The 23,749-nt window shown below is 40.8% G+C and overlaps 2 protein-coding genes across 2 annotated transcripts in view; one reads left to right on the top strand and one right to left on the bottom strand.

The window, feature by feature from the left end:
- Positions 1 to 124: 124 nt before the first annotated feature.
- Positions 125 to 4,223, bottom strand: LOC139666357 (collagenase 3-like). The gene is made up of 5 exons (XM_071545544.1): positions 4,202 to 4,223; positions 982 to 1,113; positions 696 to 857; positions 410 to 539; positions 125 to 284 (listed from the first exon to the last, which is right to left on the bottom strand). Exons 1-5 carry the CDS (start codon positions 4,221 to 4,223, stop codon positions 125 to 127), a joined length of 606 nt encoding a protein of 201 aa, XP_071401645.1.
- Positions 4,224 to 9,129: 4,906 nt separating this feature from the next.
- Positions 9,130 to 23,749, top strand: part of ube2f (ubiquitin-conjugating enzyme E2F (putative)) — a gene marked incomplete at its 3' end in the record, with an annotated part of 41,800 nt that continues 27,180 nt past the window's right edge. The window contains exons 1-4 of the mRNA XM_071545539.1: positions 9,130 to 9,315; positions 12,959 to 13,150; positions 15,831 to 15,860; positions 18,675 to 18,740. Of these exons, the coding sequence (XP_071401640.1) occupies positions 13,036 to 13,150; positions 15,831 to 15,860; positions 18,675 to 18,740 (211 nt within the window). The remainder of the gene's footprint in view (positions 9,316 to 12,958; positions 13,151 to 15,830; positions 15,861 to 18,674; positions 18,741 to 23,749) is intronic.

Here is a 23,749-nt window from a genome sequence, read left to right as displayed (position 1 = left end):
AAACGATATAAAATATATATCTACTGAATATATCAAATATGTAGTACAGCCGAAATAGTAATTACACCGCATCTAGATGATCTATGTTAAGAAAAGGTAAAGATGTTGATGTATTTCAGATGTTTTAGCCAAAACAGCTGCTGTGGGTGGACGTGGCGCGTTCGACTCCTGTTTTGGCTAAAATATCATAAGCGGCATCGATGTTGGCAGGGGCGCTGGGCCAGAAGCTTCTGATGCGACTCAGCTGAGGCGTCGTGCTCTGTGGGTAGCTACGCCAGAAGAAGCTGAGAACAGACAACACCACAACATGACAACTTTAGTACATCAGCCAGTTCTCCCATCTAGAGAAAACAATGTCATTCTCATGTGTTTTGCTTTCATATTCTTGGTCATTCAATGTCTAGCATACCTGTCTTTGAAGAAGAGAATCTCTCCTCGCAGGGTGGCCACAGCATCCAGGACCATGTTTGGATCACAGACGTCGGGGGTGGTGGGGGGAGCGGGTCTAGGCACAGAGGGATCCTCATCAGGGTTTGGACCTGGAGGTCAAATCAAATCAGTCATCGAGTATTTAGAGAGTTCTGCATCACTCAGCAACAAAGCCCTATGGAAAGCATGAAGTGCTCCAGGCTCAGGCGTGACTTCTTCAGAGATCAGTTTTGCAGGCTACAGTGAACCAGGCAATGACGACTAACCATAGAGAGACTGGATGCCGTTGACGTCATCTTGGGGCAAGACGAAGGTGTCAGGGTTTCTGAAGCTGTACAGAGGGTACATGAGAGCGCCAGGATCTTCGGAGTGAGACAAGCCCAGGGAGTGGCCAAACTCGTGGGCTGCTACAATGAAGAGGACGAAGCCTGCAGCGGGAAACACAAAATTACAGTTGTGCTCCTGCTCTCGCTTAGTGATGGGCAATTATGTCCAAATTTACATTCACAGCGCAGAAGAATCCAATAGGATAGAGTTTGCCTGTGAAAGAACTCACCTGTGTTGAGCTGAAGGTGAAGATCTCATCATCATCAAAATGGGCATCTCCTCCAATGCCAGGGGACGGGGCAAAGGCATGGGCAAGGGTGCCACCAGGGCTATCAAAGGGGTAACTATCACCATGTGCTGTAAACAAAAACAAATTCCTGTCAGATTTTGCAAATAGGAAAGAGCCAGTAGTGAAATTAAAGCTATTTAACGGATGCTTTTTGCTCCTGCACTTATTGCTATGAGTGCAGATTTCCCAAATGTATCTTAGAAATGAGATTGATCAGCTGTGCTCCAATGTAAGTCAAGGCACCGAAATAATTATAGACACTCAGCTCAGGTGCTTCTTTGGAAACAACAACCAAGAAATGGAGCAATGGAGACATAAAGACAGTGTTTTCAACACTTCTTTAACTCATCAAAAACTGTTAAAAAAACACCAAGGTGGCTGCAAGTGGTGTGATGCCACCAGTGGAATGATGTTGTGTTAGGGATCCAGCCTATCTACTTTCACAGGTCCTTCAAGATCAAACGTCTGTGTGTGTCTCTGTGTCTGTGTCAGGTTGAAGAAATTCTTCAGGTAGCTCTGCAAGAAAGAACAAGGGTTAGATGGTTAGATAATGCAGCAGCTGCAGAACAGACATAGATTGCATGAAGGATGAAGGGGAGAGGATCTGCATGTATTTTATGTTAACACTGTACACTACAGTCACATAAGATCCTCACTTGTCTATAAGAACAAAACATTCAGAATTGGTAGAAAAGTTTTCAAATGCACGCCTTGAACACATCTTTATAGCAAAACAGTGAGAATATATAGTGAGGATACCTTACCTCTGCAAAAAGCTCATCTTGCACAGTAACTTGCGATATTGGCACACAGTAAACTGTGACTGCCAGGCTTACTAGAATGCACAGGTTGAAAGACTTCATGTTTCCTCGTCGAGTGCGACTTATGTTTCTGTGCTGGAAGCAGCTCCTATATATACGCTGAGGACTGGGTGTGTTGAGCAACTAGGAAATCAGTCAGGAGGAAGTAAGGCTGTGATTGCTCAGCCAACCAAAAGGTTTTCCATAGTAAGATACTGTAATTATGACACGTTCATGATTATCATGAACTGATTGTCATTGAATCATGAAGGTTATAGTAATCCCATGAATCACCCATGAAAAAAGTAAACATTTTTGTGATCCAATTGCAGATTTATAATACATACTATTTGATATAGCGCTATATGATAATATGTTATGTATTTGTTATTATTGTATATTATCTTATACTAAAACAACTGATTTTGAAAATGAACATATACTAGGCATTAGGTATTGCAATGAAAGTATAAAATGATTGATAAGTTTGCACTTAGATGTTGATAATCAGATTTGACAATTAAAGTGAATATCTGGGAGGAATTTAAACTCACACAGGTGATAATAGTAATGGTGGATAATGGATGTTATGTGTTTTACTGTATTGCCTCTGAGCAATTAAACTGGAACACTTGGCAGATACTGGCCTTACCTAAAGATACCTTGACAGAATATTTGTAATAAACAAAGCTATTTTAAGACTACGATAAGTGAGACACTGGAGCGCTTATTCAAGTCTGTATGTTTATTGCTGGAGGGTGATAAGAGTGTTTGCACACATATTTTCTTTGGCTGTTGTTTTCCATCCTGATATACATATGTAATAACGTAGTTATTATTTTTAGTACGTGAGTTATTACTACGTTAGCAGCCTTACTTCATCTGTTGTCCATAAATGGAACCAGTTTGTAGACCAGTGTTAGTGGAAAACTATATTTTCGAATAATGGACACTGCACTGTCTTGAGGAAGACGCTTAGTCAAAGCATCAGTCACTCTTTAGGTAAGACAGCGATGTGCCCTGTTTCATGTCATTACAAACCAAAAAACTCATCTTGTAGACCCATGCCAAAGTCCATCCAACAAGTTAAGCGGTACTTGTACGTGTCACAGATCAGTCATCACGTTGTATGACTACTCAAGAACCAGATCACAAAGCCAACCAACTACAGCGATTACACATAGGGGACAATAATAATAGCTCTGGCTTCATCATTTTTTCTGGCAAATATTTAGGTGATTTCATATACACATTAAGGTCAATTTATTCTGCAACATATTCTGATGTGCTGTACTGCATAGAAAAATTGTTTGTTTTTCATTTGATAGGAGACTGGTTGCATGCACATTTTCTCATGTCTACAATAGACTGTTATTTTACATCTTTAAATATTTGTAATAACGTATAATCAATTTGTAGACCAGTGTTTGTGGAAAACTATTTTGGTCACTATGTCCTACTATTGGACACTGAGAGGAGCTGTACTGTCCTTGTTGCTCAATGTATTGTCTCAGGTAAGTTGACCAACAACAGTATCTTCAGCAACTCAGACAGGATAAGTGTGCTGTAATAAAAACAGTAGCACCAAATTCCTTTGTAAGATTTATTTATTGAACTCATGAAAATTATTAGATGTCTTAGCAGTTTTGCACTCAAAATGTGTGTGACCCAATGAACCACAAATTCCCAATGGTTCCCAGAGCCATAAAATACATTTTACTCTTGAGGGGGAGAATTATGACTTATACATTATTTTAAAAACACATTAAAAAAACAATTTGTACCATCAACTTCAAAATCAACCACAACACAGAAAAAACTGTACCTTAATACAAAATGCCATTATTGCAACACTGTATTACGTATTCAAGTAATAGTACTCGAGTACTTTTAACCACTTCCTTGCATTATTCATCAGTTCCCTTTAATTACTTGAGAACTTGCGGTTCTATTTCACACAGGCTTCACCCTCTAAGCCTTAGTGCTCAATTCAGATTTATTGCTCAGGTCCAATTTTTTTGTTTGGCTGTTCACATTATTTTTTAAATGTGGCCAATATCAGATTCCAATGTGAACTGGTCACGGTCCTGAACTGACCCGCATGCGCAAAAGAACAATAACAAAGACGTCACACGCAGCACGCTGTCGTACGGAAGTAAACATGGAGGCCACTCAAGTCAGCGTTTACGCTTTCATTTATAAGTTGATGTTCTTCTGTGGCCCCGTTCGACCATTTGTTTCGATATGCTTTCAAACACAGACAGGTTACAATACGACCCCTCAAGTTTTGCTTATACAGAAGTGTCACCCCAAATACTTATGAGGTCTAACACCTCACTGTCCCTCCACTGACTACCTCCATCGTAACTGTCTTCCATGTTTGTATTCACCGAGTGACTCCCACCAGCGCAGAATTGTGACGAATGTCGATCTAGAGTGACGTAAAAGTCGCATGAATTCTGATATGACTGTGAGGTCGCATTGCAAAAAATCAGACCTGTATCTGATTTAGGACCACATATGAAATTGGCCCAAATCAGAATTGAAAAGATCAGATTCCATGTGATTCGTGCTGTTCACACTGTTATGAAAAAAATAGATATGAGTCACATATGAGCAAAAAAATCAGTTTTGGGCCACTTTTGCCTGCAGTCTGAACATAGCGTAACAGGGCTCTATTGGCTTAACCACTCATCTAGTTCCCTCAGCGCACTGAAATTTGCATGCACATGCTCAGCCACTCAGGATGAGCTGATGCAACCCTATGGGGCCTCGCTCTATAAATGGCGAGCGGTGACGCAGGTTTTTTCCCTATGTGATGATGGGAAGGCTGTCAAGAATATCGGGAGACAGCTACCGCCCCCCTGAATCCTCACGCTGTGCTGATCGGCTAGACCAGGGTGTGTGCCGGCCGGTGACGGGACCGCACCGGTCTTCGTTCAGGATAGCGCTCTGTGTCAGAGCACTGCCTCACTCAGCTACGGGGACCAGTGCTCGGTCAGCCTGGGGTCTTCAGCAGAAGAGCGGCCTCCTTCCCGGCTCGAGACCACAGCTCCTCTGTCAGAGACAGAGAGATGCTGCCTCGATGCTCAGCCGGATGGCCTGAGGGGGATTGAAGGTTCTCACCTAAGAACGTAACAGTTCTTTTCGGTAGAGGGCGATTCAACTGCATGCTTTCTATCCCCCTCCTCATGGAGAGGGGAGGAAGACAAACTGCAGTGGCTGTGCCCCGTACGTGTGTTTGCATTTTATTTGGAATGCACAGCCACAGCGAGGCGCACCCAGCAGCTGTTCGTGTGCTACGCAGACAGAGTGGCTACAGCCATCCGTGTGCATTCTACATGTAGTGTAGTCACGTCAACTGCACTGTTCGGTGGAACAGGTGTGGAGTGTCGTGGTCAACGCCCTGTCCATTCATCAGATTTTATCTGTAGGATGTGTCTGGGTCTTTCTCAGGCTCGGTGCTCAGTACTGGGATGTGAGACCTGTCAGAAATTGACCTGGTGAGCTTGAGGCTCTCGTGCGGCAGCACAATGGAGACCAGCCTCTGTGTCAGTTGGCGCTACATCAAGCGTGTATCAACACGTAGTGTGTGGCGTGTGTTTTCTGTCCCACACTCTATTGTCATGTGGGAGTGGCAGAGACCATATCTGACCACGTCAGTCAGATATGGGCCGCCATGTGTAGCATTATAGGTCGCCATGTGTAGCATTTTTAAACATCAATATATCATTGTCAGATGAATTGTGATATCTTGGTATACCGTATTTCCTCTAATATTGGCCCGGGCCTTTATTTACCTCAACTGCACAGGCTACCAGGCCTTTATTGGAAGCAGGCTTATATTAGAGACAGGCCTTTATTTCTAATTCCCTCTGTTTGATAAGTATATTTGCTCATATTTTAGTACGAAGCCTCCGTGTTTTCTGATCTGCTTCTGTTTGGGTTCGTTAGGTAGCCGTTTTTTTGTTACTGCGATGCATTATGATAATTACGGTAATCGACGGCGGCACGCTCCAGAGACTTCCGCTAGGAGTTTACCGGTATCCACCGTTGTTTTCAGCTGCAACCAGCAGTGCTATAGCTCGCTCTGTCGGTCGGTTGGTTGGTCCACAAAAATTTCCCCACCCTTTGGCGGCCTATAGCCGCACAGTACGTGGTCGCAGCTATTGCGAATTCACGTGTGTTTACTTTGTTTTTTCCCCGGCCTGTATTTGGGGCCGGCCTTTATTTGTTCGTGTTGACCACGGCCCCGGCCATTATCGGAGACCCGGCTTTTAATTGACTACCGGCCACTATTAGAGGAAATACGGTAATTACTGTAAACAGATGAGACCATGGTCAAGACGATTGATAGCTTCTATCTCATACCAGTGGTAATGTTAGTGCTAGTGTTTCTCAAAATTAAGACCGCATTAAGCCCCAGCCAATTAACACTGAAAGGGCAAAACATTTGAGCGACCTGTTTTTTCTGTGAAAGAGGCTGAGCAGCTGACTCCAGGTGAAAGCTGTTATCCCTTATTGATTTCACTGATTAAATCCACTTCAATCGTGAAGGAGAGGAGACGGGTTTAAGAGGGTTTTAGTCCTCTTGGAGTTGCTAATATTTTATGTTTTATGACTTTAGGAAGACATTCCAAAGTTGTTGTCAGGTTGCCATCAAAGTCGACAGAAACAAATTAAACATTTCACTTTTATAGAAGCTTCTGCGCAGATTACAAAAGTGTAAAATCCCTTAAGGTTTATTGTTATTTGGATTTCTGTTAATTGCTTCCTTTGGGTAGAAGACCATTGCAAAGTTGTTTTCTCCTCTCGTAACTGTTCTTGAGTCTGGAGAAATATTTTATTTGAACTGTTTTTATTTGGATTTTCAATAATAGAGGATGGTGGTCACAATATACACAATAAAGACATAGTGGCATGACCTTCACATATGACCATACGATCAAAACATACTCCATAACATCTACAGAAAACAGAATTGAATTGTAGCAGGCCATGGCGGATACAAATAGAGGATGAGTGTATCGATGTAATAGCAGAGTGCCAGGCCTGAGTCTGGAGAAATATTTTATTTCAAACTGCAACACTTCAGCTGCTGTGTCATGTGACTTTTGCCTTATATGGTTCATTTAAATTGGTGGTGAAAAAGTTGATATTGTATTTTATTATTGTGAAAGTTTTTATTTGTTTGTATCTTCAATTTATTCACATCCTAGCTAGTCTGTAGAGTTGTATTATATTTCTGTCTTTTCTCCCTCAAACATCCCCTTCCTCTCTGGACAGGCCTTCCTCTCTGTTCCTCACTTCGTGCTGATATTTATCCTCTCCCTGTTTTGATGTTGATGTAATCTGCCTTCAATATTCAGTGGATCACATTTCAGTAACATTTTAAAAAAGAATATCAAGGGAATTCTACACTGTTCTCTGTAATTATGTCATGACTACAAATTCCATATACAGGTGTATGCTTTGTCCTTAGCATGACTTCTACTGAACAATGACAACTATTTTAATGTGTGTGTGAGACACACCATGTGAGGAGGAGAGAGTGGACATAACATAGTCTCGGGGGCATGTCCTTTACTGTATGAGCATCACAGAAAGCCTAATACCCTGCACCTGTCCAAACAGAACAAGAGGGAATTCAGTATAATCACCCAAGAATAATACAGTAGACTGCTCTTTCTTTCAACCTTCATTTAAGCGGGCAGGTCAGTCCAGAACAAGTTCTTGTTTACAATGACAGCCTCCGTGGCCCTCGGGTTCAGAACAACAGGCTGAGTGAATCACAGCTCTGTCCAGATACTGCAGGGTGGGCTGGATTTGCCCCAAGAACCAAATGAGCTGTTCTGCCAAACAGTGAGAGTCTCGGTTTTCTACTGTGTACAAATGTATTTCTCCTCACGGCAAATGAGTGTATGTGTGTGTGTGTGTGTATGTATGTGGGGGTCGGGGGGAGTGTGTGTGTGTGTGTGTGTTGGGGGGGGGGGGGGGGGGGGGCACAGGCTAAAGAGCAGTTAGGGGTTTCAACCATTTCAACTTGTGGATTCATCTATTCATCTATCTAAACACTTCGGGGGCCCAACCATGGTAAAAGGGTTCAGCACTGGAATAGTGTGCTGTACAAGTTTGTTTTGAACAACTCTACTTGACAGTAATACTCTCAGACAGTTTGTTTTTTTCTCCTGTGCACCACTTCCATGAATTTCTGACTTTTGAAACCTGACATGAACTGTTCACTGCTAAATTCCAAAAGAAAAAAAGACTGGGAAGTCCTTCACTGATTGAACTCAAGTTAGCCGGTTTCTAAAGAATCAAACCAAATCAAATCAAATCAAACTTATTTCTATAGCACATTCATACAACAAGGTATCACAATGTGCTTTACAGAAGCATAAAATAAAATACAGTGTAGAATACATAATAAAAAATAGAAGTAAAATAAGTTGAATAAGAAGATAAAAACTATAGACATAAAAACATTTCAAGAAGAGCCAAAGTCTATATCACAAGTGTATACTTTGAATTTGTGTTTATTAGACTACAAGTTGGCAAAGCACAAAAATGTCCAGGCTTCACGAATAATTTTACCTGTGGAAACCCTGTTCCATGGGGCTTGGATGAACACACCTGCAAGGAATGGTAAGTCCAGTTACAGCACAAATGCTGTCTTGCATTCATTCAGTGTCTGTACTTACTTGTAAGTACTTACAATAGTGGGGTATCAGTGAACATTGATCAGAGAGTAAAACAAGCAATGACCTGGATAGGGTCTAGTCTGCCCTGAGTTATTTAAAAAAAAAAAGATTTAACTTGTGATATTTTTTTACTATTTTACATTTAAATCTGATGCTGCATTATTTTGTATGCACTTTATAGTATGTACTTTATCTTGATATGTGAGTGTCACCTGCAACAGAGTACTGAAACTGTACTATTATTGTACAGTATGCATTTTATTTTGATATAGTATAAATGAATTCATTAAAAAATAAATAAAAGTTTCCAAAACTAATCTAATCTGGTACTACAATCAGTTTTACCAAAGGTGGATGTTAGACAGTACTATAATAATTATGTATTAAACAACAAAAACATGTATGCAGTATGTATGTATGCAGTACCAGCCGTTTGGATCACTGTAATGTTAAGCATAATTTTGGACCCCCCAAGAACAGTTTACTGCTGTGCGGAACTATTTTTCCTGCCGCCGTATCTACACGGACAACAATAACGAACGGCACAATCACTGCACTTCCGTCGCCGATGACACCGGAGCAAAGTTCTGACAGCTGATTCTCCAGCTTGTTTATATTCTATCGTTAAGCCCTTGCATTATTTATTTTTGAAGTTATTTTCTGTCTGAAGTGCCTCTCGTAATCTCCAGTTGCAGCCAGCGCCTTGAACAGAGGAGTGTAGTTGATTATGGTGTAGTAACGTTACGGAGCGCTATCTCCCAGGCAGCAGGTAAAAGAAACGCCCAACATAGCGGCTACACATACTGAATACACTTACCTCAGCTAGCTATCTACTTCGCTAAGAAGTCACACTTGCTTGTTAAGTGACCAGACAAGTCATATTTCTTCGTACAATTGTGCAAAACATGCGTGTGATAAACATAAGTTGAAATACGCCTTCAGGCTTGTTGCGTTGTGTGAGGCACCTGCTATCGGATTCTGCTTAGCTAGCTGTAGCTTAGCGATGGTAGTTATTATGGTAAACTAGTTAACAAGCTAAGGAGGTGATGGAAAAGTGATTTAATTAACTAGGCACATCTCCCTGGCTTTCAGTCCCACAAGAGACAGCATGTTGCCTTGTGGGATACACACTTGCGCGTTGTGGAATGTAGCATTAGTTTGATACATTTTTACTTCATAGTCAGCTTAACGTAAGAATCATTGAATATCTAGTGTAAGGACAAGACTGAGAAGGAAAAGTAACTGAGTATAAAAATGTGTGTGCTTGTATGTGTGAGTTTGTGCCAGTGTGTCAGATCTTTTGAACGAGAATCTGGTGTGAGTGCACAAGAGGAGAGTGACATGAAATAAATAGGTGTGATTTGGCATCTTCATTTGCATTTGTGTTTGTGTGTGTGTGTGTTTGATAGATCCTGCTGTGTTTTATCCCGTGTATGTGTGTGTATTTCCTCTACCAGCTCGGTTGGCTGTGTGTGAGTCGACTGCGTTGCCCTGCCCCTGTCCCCCCCATAGCTAGCTGGCTAACAGCCTGGCACTCAGTGTGCCAGTAAGCTAGGCTGGGGTGCAGTGACTGACAGCTGAGGCAGGTGGGGTTCAGTCGGACTCAGTGACACACATTTCATGGGCTCGCAGATATCTGATACCTTCCCTCTCCCATCCCGCTGCTAACAAAATGAGCTAACCCAGTGCCTGCACTGAACACACTGAGAGTACAGGGACTCCGATGAAGTGTTCCCTTAGCGGGGTGGAAAGACATTTGCAACAGCATTTAAAGGCCCGTAGGACACTAAAATTCTCTGCTGAAGCCAGTGCAGATATTTTTTTTAGTCAGGGTGGAAGCTCTGCCATGCATTGTTGCCTGCTGTGGCTGTTCAATTTTGAATATTTACATGGAGTCACTGGGAGCAGGGAGGCTCTCTTTCTTTTCTAGGTCTTCAGCCCAGTGGGATATTCTGCTTCTGTTTTAGATGTAGAAAACAAGAAGGAATTGAACAGTGTCAGAACTGCAAAAGGGATCAGTGGGGTCAGCAGGACTGAGTCATATGAGATTAATACTGGGAATTGATGCAAGCAGATCAGAAAGCATGTTTCATGGTGAATGTGATGTTTTTTAACCTTCTGAAATTGACTGAAAGGTGGTGGAATAGTTACTCTATTTCACCAGCTATTATTAATTCTCAGATGTTGACTTGTTGAGTTGACTTTGATGTCAGATTTTGTGATTGTGGAATGTGTGCAAAGGTTTACATTACTTTCTTATTTATTTTTAATTACCTTGACTCTCTTGTTAGATAGATGAGCAGTTTATATGTGAAATTGTACCTCCTGTGTCACAGTCTTGAATCAACGTTTCTTCTCTTAATTCCTGAAAAGCAGTCTTTTTTAAATTAAATACCTTAGCCCAATACAAATATTATCTTTTACAAATGCATTTACAAAATGAAAGGCCACAATACCAACAATTTACAAAGATAGAACGCACAAAAAACGCACCCAACAAAATGAAGAACAGCAGAAGCATAAATAAACTCAGTTGGTCTACTGTTCCATGGCATTGGTAGTTTAAAGCTGTGTTTATGGAGAGCAAAGATTTTCATCTGTCAGCAGTGTTACAGTACTTGAGGTTTAGCAATGCCAGGCTGGAGATAATGGCTTCTGGTCTCTGCAGCAATAAGAATAATGTTGGCAGAAACAGCAAGCAGCTCTTTTGTCTTTTTATTATTTAGCTGTTAGAATGAATCTATTGAAAAGCCTTTAGTTATGATAAAATGCCTCTCGTACTACCAGAAGGCTTGTTATACTTGTCTCTGTAGGCTGTCCTCTGTCTGGTACACTTAACTTTTTTCTGATCATTGAAAGAGAAATGTCAAACATCAAATGTCTTTTGTATCTTTTCATAATATAAGACTTCAGTGAGTTTTCTACTGTGTCATTTCAAATGGATTTCAGATGCCCCAGAAGTTTGCTGCTGGAGTCTTCACACTCCCATCCCTGTGTAAAACCTATTCTCCTAGTGGTCTTAACACCTAAGCCTCTTTAAATTCCAGACAAAAGTTTGCTCTATTGGACTATAGACACACACCACTAACTCCCATGGAAGAGTGATGTGTAAATCGACCAGATCAATAGATTGTCATAGTGTAGAATTTTGCAAAGTGATTTTTTACTTTAGTAGAACATTTTGATCTTCCAGCATGGTCATGTTGACATGACTCCAAGAGAGATCATCCTCTGATATTCGCTATCTTTGAATGTGTATGTAATACCAGTGTTAACATTATTGCATTGCACTGTGTGTCTCAGAGGGAAAAAACCCAGATTCCTCCTTGAATTAATTTCTCTTACTTCCCGGAAAGCAAACTTTAGCTGCTTACAGTTGTTAATTGGCAGATGTTCAGAAATCAACTCACCTATTGTCTGTTGGGTGTTGTATAGAATAGATTCTTAATGTGTTGTTGTGTCTAAAGCAAAGGGGCCAGGGGTTGTGGCCATTCATTTTTCTCAATTTACTGCAAATAAGCTGATTTAACAAGTCTATAACACACACAAACACACACACACACACACCAACAGATGACTTGTAGCCCTATGCTATATGTTTCCCCACAACAGGGAGTCTAATAGCAATTGGCTCCTCTAATCAATTTCAACCACTTATTCCACCGTAATTAACCGATGTCATGACAATCAGTTTACTGCTTAAACAGGGAAAGTAAAGGACTGCAGCAACAAAGTGAATCATCATTTCCCTGTGTCTCACCTTTTAACACCTTGTCATTTGTGTCCGTTTTATCTCTGTTTGCTAAGGGACTGATACTATGGACAGGCTAAATACACGTAGGTTAGAAATCAATGACAGCTTCAGCAAATATTTTATGATACTTGATGTGGTTACTCGTCCTATGTGGAAAGAGCTCAATATCTATCTTTACTGAATGGAATCAAGCATTGGCCTTGACTGTGCTCTGCATCTCAAGAGCAAATTTTAAAGGACTAATTTTACTGGGAAAATGTAATGATTTTTAATAATTAATAATAAATAATGAATGAGGTTATTAATATTTCTATGTGAAGACCAGGTTTACTAATCGTTACCAATCATTGAATATGGGAATCTCAGCAATATTGAAACATTTCATCAGTTGAAAATCGTTAAAAAGTTGAAGGCGCAAAAAGTGAAGTTAATAATTTTGTTTCTCAAATCATCAAGAATAATAATGTCCAGCAAAATAATCAGACTGTCATTTTAGTTTGAAAATTGTCCTACCTAATTCAATATTTTATCCTGATAAAGTGTGATAAGGATTTCATTTGGGATTAATGAAATGTTTCAGTGCCATGTACAGTTTTCTCCATTGTTCAGTATCATAAAATTAACCCAATGCATCCATTATGTTCTGTGTGACTCTCAGGCATTTGAGCAGCAGTGCAGTGCAGAGCAGCACAGCGCAGCGTGGGGCAGACCAGGGCAGATCACAGCAGTGGAGCCATGCTTACGTTGGCCAGTAAGCTGAAGAGGGAAGATGGGGGAAAAACGGGCCGCGCCGCCGGAGCCTCCGACTCCACCCACAGGGTCTCCGTCAGGGACCGCCTCCTTACCAAAGGTACCTGGAACATTGTCCACTTTATCCATCCTTTCCTGTTTTCATGGGTGTCAAGGAGAGAAAAGAAAAGAAAGAACCGGAGAGTGTCCAACTGACAGAACGTTTTCACGTTCAGACTCGGAGGAAGGATTTTCCTCTGTAAATTTAAACATATCCATTCTTTTTCAGTTTGTTCGTTGCTGCGTTTTTCCAAAGATGTTTTATGTAAGGTTTCTCTGCCTGCTTCTCCATCTTAACACATGGGCACACATGTTCTCCAATCCCTAATGTCACCTACAGTAGGTGTATCTATTGCAATCAGTAATCACTGTTATAACGTACTGTATTAAACTCCAAATGCAGATAAAATACATTGTAACTTAGTTCTTAATTCTCTCCTCTCTCCTTTTCACTTACTGCAGCTGACACAGGACAAAACAATGTAGACCAGTTAAGGTTAGGAGACAGAAGACATCTAAATATCTGGGGACAGAACCCTTCTATGCCCTCGCATTTCTTTGCGTCACATCCATAGAAAAGTCAGTATCTGACTGCTGTTTGGCTTCGTCAGTGTCTTTGGTTTGGCGTTCACAAGGACGACAATTAGAAGGACAAGTCAAGTTTTAAGGTAGTAAACAACTAGATGAGCTGGCTTGGGACCAGTGCTTCAGAATGTGAGGTCAAGTTGAGGTTGACAGGCTTTGTTTTTCTTCTAGCATATTGATGTTTGAATAAAAAACAGTTAATCTTGCTACAGCAAAAATAATTCTGGTCCCAGAATTATATCTGAGACCAGAAATAGGTTCCACTGTCAGAACCTTCCCATTGTTGTCAAGGAAACTTGATTGTTTTGTTGTCTTGAGCTTTTTCACGAATCAAATCATACAAATCATGACTCTTCAGAGGCCTTTATGCCATCAGCTTCAGTCACACTAGAACTCTGAGAGACGGCCAAGCGAATCATAGTTGACGTTTGGCTCTTTCATTCTTTTGGAAAGAAAAGAATGAAAGTGTAAAAGGAAAAAAAGCAATTCAGTGCTCATAAATTCAAGTGGTGGTTCTCAACCATGTGCCGCTGTGACCCACGGGTCTGCAGGTTTTTCTTCCAGGTAAACACTACAGCAGCTGATTTTCACTGTTTAGCAAACCTTTACCCAGAGAGGAGGAACTTATCAGTGAAATCAGCCGGTGTAGTGTTTGGCTGGATAGAAAACCGGCACACCCTTGGGTCTTGATGGCACATAGTTGAGAACCACTGGATTAAATTATGGATAAGCTTTAGGGCAGATTTTCTTAAGATACCTTTTAGATGGCTTAAGCTAGCTTTTAGGGAGAAAATTTTCCTATGGGGGATCAATACAGTATATAGTTATTACTTTTCTCTGCACATCTCAGTGGATTGGCTTGCGTAGATGACAGTGGAACATGGGAAGTGCTGGGAAGAATGCGCATCAGAAAAACGACATATCAGACTGCACAGAAAGAAGTAGCAGGCATTCGTTTTCCCCCAAACAAATCACTTCTTTTCGATGTGTGAATTCACAGTTCGTGTCATTGCATCCTCTCTCGCCTCACCTTCTTTCAAAGTCCTTTGGGTAGAGGAGGAGATCAGAGTTGTTTTTTTTCTCAAACCGTCCCACTCAAATCAGTGGTGAACAGGGTGTCAAGGAGAGAAAAGAAAACAAAGAGCTGGAGAGCTTTTTAAAATCCAGTCAGACTACGCCCCGAGGCAACATCAGCTGAACGCTCCTCTACTCTTTTCATGTCTTCCTATCTTTTTTTCTCGTCTTTCCCTCCTCTCTCGTGTTTCTCCTCCTCCTTTTGTTACTTTATGTCCCACTGTTTTATTCATTAAAGCCTTGCACTGTGTCCTGTCTGTAAAACCAATTTTGTTTTCATTCTTCGTTTTACAAATTACAAATTTGACATGATGCTCTCATCCAGACTTACACTGAGTGAGCAGGTAGGGTTTCGATGACTTGCTCAAAAACACGGTTGATTGACGCCTTGGCTGTTTGCGATGTGAAACTTGCACCCTCTCTGTCATGGGACGGCCTCTCACTAGGCCACTCTGCCGCCCTGTTTTCCCTATAAGCAAATATGAAAGCATGTGTCATTTTGCAAACTGTAGACAAAGACTGGAGATGCTCGTCACTGCTGGATACATTGTCAGCCATTCCATTAGCGACGTTGAAACTGTCATTTGAAAATTATCCCATTAGTTTGTGCTCCAGTGCCGTCATGACAACAGAAATTATGTTGTTCAGTCTGTCTTGATTTAACTGCCTAATAGAATGCTAAACATTCATGGAGGCCTTCATCAGAGAAAGACTTGAAGTGCAGTCTCATGTCTTAAAACAACCCAAAACAAAACAAAAAACTTCCTCCCATAAAAGCTGCATCGTCACCCTGCGTCTTTAATTTGAAGTTGTTAAGCTCAGTGGCCTTAGGAAAGGTGTCGGGCCCTGTGGAAGTTACCGCAGGCTGTGTTATGATTGCAAAATAACAAAATTGCAAAATATTTCATCAAGCATCCATATGTTAATGCAATGTTAAAATATAAAAAAAGGGACATTGGAAACATGACTGTGCTGATGTCAGGTGTGTGTGTGTGTGTGTGTGTGTCTCTTTCTCTCTCTCTCTTTCTCTCTCTCTCTATCCCCTTCTCTCTCTTACTCATCATTCTCTTTTCTCTTAACAGAAGTTGCAGAACTTGAAGCCAACCTCCCTAGTAAGTGCGCCTATGACTTCTCTACACTGCATCCATTCAGTCAGCTGAGTCAGACCCATTCTCCCAGGGTTCATTACACTTCCTGTGTTTCCTACAGAGAGGGTAATGGTATTCCGGCCTATGTTTGCATTAGGCGTGTGCTCAAGTCCACATCTTCACGCGGTTGACTTACTACTTCTGAAGTCGTGACGACTGAAAAATTGGCTATCTGGGTATTGCAATGCATGCATCACAACATTGTTCATTGTTCCCTCCAGGACAATCATGACTAGAAATGATGACAATGATGATGATTCGTTTTGTGTCATACATCCGCCAGACAGGACACAACGTGACTCAAAACAAAAGACAGTCTGCAGTATTAGTGCACACAATACCAAAAAAAGTTACAACACAGTAGATAAATTTGGTATTTAATATTTTCATATTCAAGGATTCAACTGTCTTGCTTCACAGTTGCTGCAGTAATGCAATCCTAGTTGGCACAAATGATGTATGAGCCTGGGGAAGGGAAGGTTCCAAATATGATGAAATGATCATCAATTGTTTGTACAGTGCTGTATTTAAGATGCAGGCCACGCTAGAATATCCACCCAGCCCGACCAAACAGTAGTTGTGCTGTTGCATTTGATTCAGCGTTTCCTTTACATTCATTTAGCTGCGGTGACTCGAAAATAACCCCCACAGCTTGAAAAATGTAAATACAATGAAATTCATTTTCTCTTGTTTGGAATGCGCTGTGACCCGAAGAAAAAGTTTTTTGTTTCACTATGCGTATAACAAAGTTGAGCTGAGTTGAATTAGGCCTAATTGTTCAGCCCACACAAAACAACAAGCCCAATTGTCCATATATCATGATAGAAATATCCAAGTAAAAGCCATTCTTAAACTGCAACACCAACCGTACTGGAACTAATCTTGGAATGGGTCCAGGATTTAAGTTCAGTCTCAGAACCCAAATTACTCACAAAAATTATACAGCAAACACTGATCTGATTAGCAGTTCTCAACTTGGGGGTCAGAACACCCAGGGGGTCATGAGATGATTTATGGAATGTGATGAAATTTATTTCTAATATACAAATTTGTATGTAATACCCTGTCTTTGGGAAGAATGCCTTTTTCTTGTGAAATAGTAAATTGTATTCTTCTAGCCTCATTCCAATAACCAATCAAGTAAAATAGCCTTGAAAGGGAAAATAAAAAACGTGATTTGGTATCACTGTTATGCAAGGGTGTCACTTTGTGTTGAAAAGTGGTGGGGACATAAGGGCTCAGATGAAAAAACATTTTTTAAATGGTCTTCTGCGATTTTAGGCAATGTAATGGGGGGATCGGTATGAGGTCAGAGTAGATAATTATGGTGAGAAAAAAATTGCATAACGGTGCATCAAAAGGGCACAGCCTAGGCTACTACAGAGTCGACAATATGAAAATACTCAGCATAAAACGCACAACGTCGACCGCACAAGTACAGTCATCCATATGCATGACATCCACAGCTGCAACACAAGTCAAGTATTTGTTAAAGTTACTGATCGGCGCATGCACGTTTTTGGGTCATTTTAGAATCAGTGGGCTAGGGGGGATTTGAATTTTTTGTTTTAGCTTCTGTTACTTTTTTTGGACAATGCGCATTTGTTTCTTCTATATTAACATTGCATTGTATGTTTTCTTATTGTGCAAATAAACCTTTCTTAAAGCATTCTCATTTGTTAGTTAACATTTCTTAGTGCAAGCTATGTTTCAGAACATTTTTAACAAATTATGCTTTTAAAAAGTGATGAGGACAAAATCGGCCATTTCAAAAAGTGGTGGGGACATGTCCCCAGCGTCCCCAGTGTAAATGACACCTATGCTGTTATGCCAGTTTATGCTTGCAGCAGGGGGTCACGAGTTGGTCTTGCTTTTTGGTGATTCTGAGCTGAAAAGGTTGAGAAGCACTGCGCTAAAAAAATATCACAGTGACTTTGAAGTTTTAATGAATTGGGCCAAGTTATTATACTCTAGTTTGACTGACGTGTTTATGTGGGGTCAACTTACTGGCCCTCATCTACTGAAACTTCAAAGGAACTGTGATTGAAGTTGCCCTTTAACTCTGACCAGGGATCAACTTTCACACTCCCTTCCATAACAATAGCAATTAGGCCAGATATTGCAATCCTGAACCCAGATCTCAGGCCAACTTCATCCTGCTCCCTACCCCTACTCCCATTTCCATGTAGAGATGTTAATGTAGGTTCACTGAGCTGAATCTCTACCATTAACTTGTTCTATGTCAGTGGTCTCAAACCTGATACCATCGAGAGCCCTCTGTGTGCAGATTTTCATGCACCTGATTTCACTGCTTAGCACACATTCAACCGGAGAGTGAGGTGAAATCAGCTGCTGTAGTGTTTGGTTTGAATGAAAACCTGCATACACCTGAATCGCGATGGCAGACGTTTGAAGACCGAAGTCTGTCTTAGTTACTGGGGCTGGCCCTTGGATGTAATACTGCTGCTTGAACACCAGGGGGAAATGTAGTGCCACTGGGACTCTGATAAAGTCACTCAGCTGAGCATGCCTGCTCCCATAGCCCCGTTTAAAACAAATCATGTATTGTGTGTAGACAATAAGAGCATGCTGTGGATTAGGAGAGATTTACATAGATAATGACAGTATGATACCATGTAACTGATTATAATGCTTATATTTGGCTCAGAGGCAAATAATATCAGACCTGTGTACAACTACTGCTTTTAACTTCATCCTTCGACTCACTAATGAGTGCCTCTCTTTCTCCCCCTCTCCCTCCCACTCTTTCTTGTTCAGGTACATGCAAAGCCAGTTTCCCAGATGAGGACAAACTGCATCATTTCCAGTTGGCAGTGTCTCCTGGTAAGAGAAAAGAAAACATTACTGTTTCTGCCCGGCACTTTTTTCTTTACTTATCACTTCTCTATTACACATAAAAATTCAAGGGATACAGGAAAATTAGTTGAACATAATGTCTGGACACTGTTTTTGACCCTTGCACTCATTAGTTTATACAGTTATATGAATTATTGCACTACTATTTTTGGTTGCTTATTCTGTTGGTGGTCTGGATTTAATCGTATTCTACTACTTAATCTGATTCTACTTATTCTACTCATTGGAAGTCACATTCCATAGGCTTCAACAAAGTGAATCGACGTAAGATTTAAGACCAACAAAAGTTACTGATAGAGTGTAATCAGATTGTATTAGGGTGTGATACTGTCAACCCCTTCTCTAGACCTAATAAATGCTGGATGCAAATATGTTGCACTCCATAAAACTGCTATGATGACACTCCCAACATCATACAAGTCAACTGGTAATTCAACCATCACAGAAAAAGCACCTGTGGAGTTATTTGAAAAAAGTTATTTTTCTTCCAGTGTTCCTACCATCACAGTAGTCTTTCGCTTCATTACATTAATGGGATTGGTCATGATCTGTTCATGTGTCTGAAAAATGTGGTAGGTCAGTCCCTTTTAGAAGAACCACATGTCAAGTAAATTGCCACCAGCCAAACCCTGAAAGTTATACTCAGAATCTGCAATAAAAAAGAGAAGAAAATCAGCTGTTCCTACAAACTGTCTGTAAACTTAATCTGACACAACTCTCTGAGCAGAGTGTGCTCAGCAATGTTCTTTTCCTTACAGAGAACTCTATCCTACAGTAAGGACAAGGTCTTATTGCACGCCACTCCCCTCAATCCTTGGCTCCCTCATTTTGTACCATCTTACTTCCAGACAAAAGGCAGGGCACTGTGTGTGTGTGCGTGTATGTGTTATGGAAGAGGGACACTTTCTGTGTCTGTTTTGTGTGACAGAAAGTGAGAGAAACTGCAATTGTTCACGTTTTATTTTTTCGAGTGTATGTGTGTCTGGTAAAATATTCCCTTGTAAATGCCGATGCAGTCTTCTCTGTATGTCAAGAGTACTGCTACACCGTCGTTATTTCCCAGGTCCAGTCTGCTTGCTCAGCAGAGTGCTAACAGTTCATAGCTAAGCAGGGTACCTGTCGGATACTGTACAAGCCAAACACAGCGGTGCAGAATTACCCATCTCTCTGGAGGCTCACATTCCTGTCACTTTCTTTCTCTCGCTTGCTGCTCTTTATCCTTTATTATTCACAAGGTCTCTCTCTCTCTCACCCTCTCTCTCTCTCTCTCACACACACCCACCCACACACACACACACACACATGTGCACACCCTCAAGTGTTAACTTACCTCGTCATCTCCAGCATTTATGAAATGTAACATCAACAAACCCTCTTTGTCTCTTCTTTTAAGAAACGTTTATACATGCCAAACGCCAACGTACAAAGCCAAAGCCCAAGAGAAAGAGAAGAAAAAATACCAGACAGTGCTGTGTCTGTGTGTGTACGCATGTGTGCGTGCATGCATGTGCATCTGAGTGTGTGGGTAAGTAAAAGACAGGGAGAGTGCGAGAGCGACAGGAAGAGAGAGTCACATAAACCTCAAATAAACATCCTGATACAAAATTCCTCCTTTGTTTAAACAGTTATGAGGTGGTCAGTCTTCATCTGATCTTGCCAGAAGGTAAAAATGTGATTTGTATCTGGATATCTTATCTGGACAAGGAAAGCCACATGTTAATGCAAAATGCATGTGCACACAGCACATATTGCGATTGGTTTGGTTCCCATTATGGTTGGATCAGAGCCAGAGTCAAATGCAGTCTTTACAGTGTGTTCGCACTAGTGAATGAGAAGTTATCCACCCAAAGGGCAACATCACTGTGTCTCCTACTAGAGAGTCATAGAAGACGACCGTTTCCGCGGCAAAGGAAAAGTAAGAACAGGTTGTATAGTAACATCATCTCTGGTGATCCTGCACCTGCCATATTTGTTTTTGTTGACAATAGATGGTCTTGCCACCACCACGCCTACTTGCCTGCTTTGCATAGTATGTACGAAAAATTTGAAAATGCAGAAGACAAGAATGCGCATAAATACCAAGTGTAAATGAAGGGGTGCAATCGGATTGTTCATTTTCCGGATACCATGTCCAGATGCAGATTGCATGTTACTACCAGGTGTTCATAGGATGAGAGAACATATTCTCATTTTCTCTTTTCAGTTGTTTTTAGTAGTTTTCCCTTTCCGTCTCTGTCAAAATTGTTTCTTGGGGGCACTGGACAAGGGATGCATTACTGGTTCCAGAAAATTAAGCCTTTCTCTCTTTTCCATTTACTTTAAGTATCGTTCAATTACTGCTTTTCAGAAAATAGCTTAAAAAAGGGACATTCCGTTTTACCCACTGAATGGCTGGATGAGAGTCTATGTCTTTTTTCATGGTTTTAAAGGATGCATGGATGTTTCTCCCCTCCGTATTCAACGAGTGAGAATGAAAGCACTTACTTCTAATTCTCATCACAGGTACAAGAAGTCCCCAATATCCCTTTCTTCTGTTTGGTATAACCAGCTGCTAATCCACATGTACCTCTTCAAAGTCTATACCTCTGAACAAAAAGTGCAGAGACTGAAGAAGCCTCCTACACTTGTAGCTGCAGTTGCTAGAATTGTAGAACATTGTGTCTTTTCTCTACATGGTGTCAAAACACAGAAAGGCAGAGAGAAAATACAATAATACAACAAAGAACAAAAAAGAAACGTTAAGTAAATTTCAAAGCTGACTGAATATTAAGTATTAGCATTTCATGTTCTTTCTTCTATACATTTTTCTTATTTTATAAGCTCTGAAAAATTTATTATTTAGAACAAGATATGCCAACATCAATATCAAATCACATTCACATTCACAAATTTCAGCATATTTTTTCAATATCGTGAATATGTGCAGCTAGGACAAGCTGGTTAAACTCTTACTGGTTCGGTCTGTTTATTCCCAGTCTAAAGAAGATTGAAAAAGTCACATTTAGATCCATCACACTAAGCGCTCATTTATATTTAGTGTTTCCGTCTCCCAAGTTGTTTTGTTCCCCTCTCCTTTCTCCCACCTTCAGTTAGTTACAGACACAATACATTAGTTTGGAGAACATCACGTATAGTAATATTAGAGAGGGTACAAGGCAATCCAAGATGGCTGCACGTTTAGTTGTTGCCCAATTCAAAATATGTAAACATGAAATTTACCAAGAATGCATAGAGTATCAAGTTGTTTATCTTTCCTTTGAAGAGAAAACTTGAGGAGAGAGTTTAAAGTTTAAAGAGTTGAGGGGATAACTTTGGGGCAAATGAAGTTCAGCCAGATTTTTAGTGTTTAAAATGATAAATTAGTGTTTATAATAGAACTTTTGTAATGGGTTGTAGAGAATCGCCCTAGGGAGGTAAACTCTTCAGGAGGCTGAGGATATATTTCCCAGAACTCAGGTTGAAAGTGGAACGTTGTCTCAGCAAGAGGGATGCATTTGATCCGGAACATTTGTGATGTGGAGAGTTGAAGGAACTGTCACTGAATCGCAGTTTGTCAACTAAGATGTTAGGGTGCTTTTATGCTTTTTTTTGTGAAGGGATGACCTTTATAAATTTTCCAAGCTGTCACAGGCCTTTGTGTGTGTGCGAGTGAAAGTGATTGTGTGTATTTGTCTGTAAGACCTCTTCCTCCCTGCCACCCAAATAAGGCAATTTGCGCTGTAATGCCAGCTAGGTTCACAGAAAGGCCTTTGTTGGCAAAATCTGCTCAGAAAAGCAAAGATCAGCAATGATAAAGAGATTTGGTGTTGTGTTCTTTTGGAGGAGTTGATATGGAGATTGAGTTCTCTGGGAAAGAATAACTCAATAATTCAAAACCTCCCCTGACACACACACACACACACACACACATACACATATGGGCGCCCACTCTCTTTCACTTCCTCTCACTTGCTCTCCTTTTCTCTTTCATTTTTTCTCTTTCTCTACCTCCCTTTATCTCTCTCTCTCTCTCTCTCTCTCTCTACCTCTGTCTGTCTCTTGCTCTCCCCCTCTCTCTCTGTCTCCCTCTCTCTTGCTGTGTCTTCCACCTTGCTAAATGCATCTCACCGAGTCTCACAAGTGTCAATCATTCAGGAGATAGGGTGCCTAAATACTGTCTTGCTCCAGATACAAATTCAGCCGGTGGCGAGATGCTTGACAGATGTCGATACGTTTACGTAAGTAAAAATGGATGCTTGTTTGTTTAATCTTGCAAGTGAAAAGAATTAGTAGCTTATTTTTTTTTGTGAAACAATTTTTATTCAGGGTGTTTTCCATTTTTACAGGGGGTTACCGACATTAGTGTAAACAATACTTAAACAAAAATTATGTAACCGCAACAACCTACCAAAAGGGTGTGAAAAGCAACAGCTCAAATTCTAAAATTGTCTGTTCCCTGTTTCCCCATTTGCTGCTGGTAACCTTCCCACTCCCAACCAAACCCAACCATCCGATCAGATCTACATACATCAAATGTATGCGGAAAAAGTTGTGCATAAGGCATAACTTGTTGGAACGCCCACATCCAGAATCATTTCACGAATTTGAAGTCAACGATAAATTAACTGCAGCAGAGATTCCTTGCTTTTGTAGGTGCAGATTGTATTATTGTGAATATAGCTGATAATTTTGATTCTTATTGCTGACATTGGTGGATTCCCTGCTATATTAACTGCTTGTTTTGACACATTTCTACAGTTTGTCACACCAGGTGGAGATGCAGGCCAAAAAATGCAAACATGAACGTGCCATCAGAGTACCTTAACGTTCTACTTGCCAACTAGGTCACACTATTTAAAATAACAGATTTAATGGCACAGCATACTCCAATGGCACGGCATGTCCCATTGCACTGTGAGTGTTATTGTGTTGAAAAGGACAAGTTTTAATCGCTATTTGGGTTTGACTGTTGGAGTTTGCATCGGCCCTGTGGGTGT

This window comes from Centroberyx affinis, unplaced genomic scaffold (assembly GCF_046629955.1).
Source record: "Centroberyx affinis isolate AG114_WGS23_722 - 3 ecotype Tasmania unplaced genomic scaffold, CSIRO-AGI_Caff_v1 ptg004951l_1, whole genome shotgun sequence".
NCBI lineage: Eukaryota > Metazoa > Chordata > Actinopteri > Beryciformes > Berycidae > Centroberyx > Centroberyx affinis.
The sequence above is the reverse complement of the archived record's forward strand: the minus strand, read 5'-3'. Positions and strand labels throughout refer to the sequence as shown.

Excerpts from the sequence above, each read along its gene's own strand:
- LOC139666357 (XM_071545544.1), bottom strand. The coding sequence starts at position 4,223 with ATGGAAGACAGTTACGATGGAG. Across the intron at positions 1,114-4,201 it reads GGAAGACAGTTACGATGGAG|CACATGGTGATAGTTACCCC; the intron begins GTAGTCAGTGGA and ends TTTTGTTTACAG. Across the intron at positions 540-695 it reads CGGCATCCAGTCTCTCTATG|GTCCAAACCCTGATGAGGAT; the intron begins GTTAGTCGTCAT and ends TTTGACCTCCAG.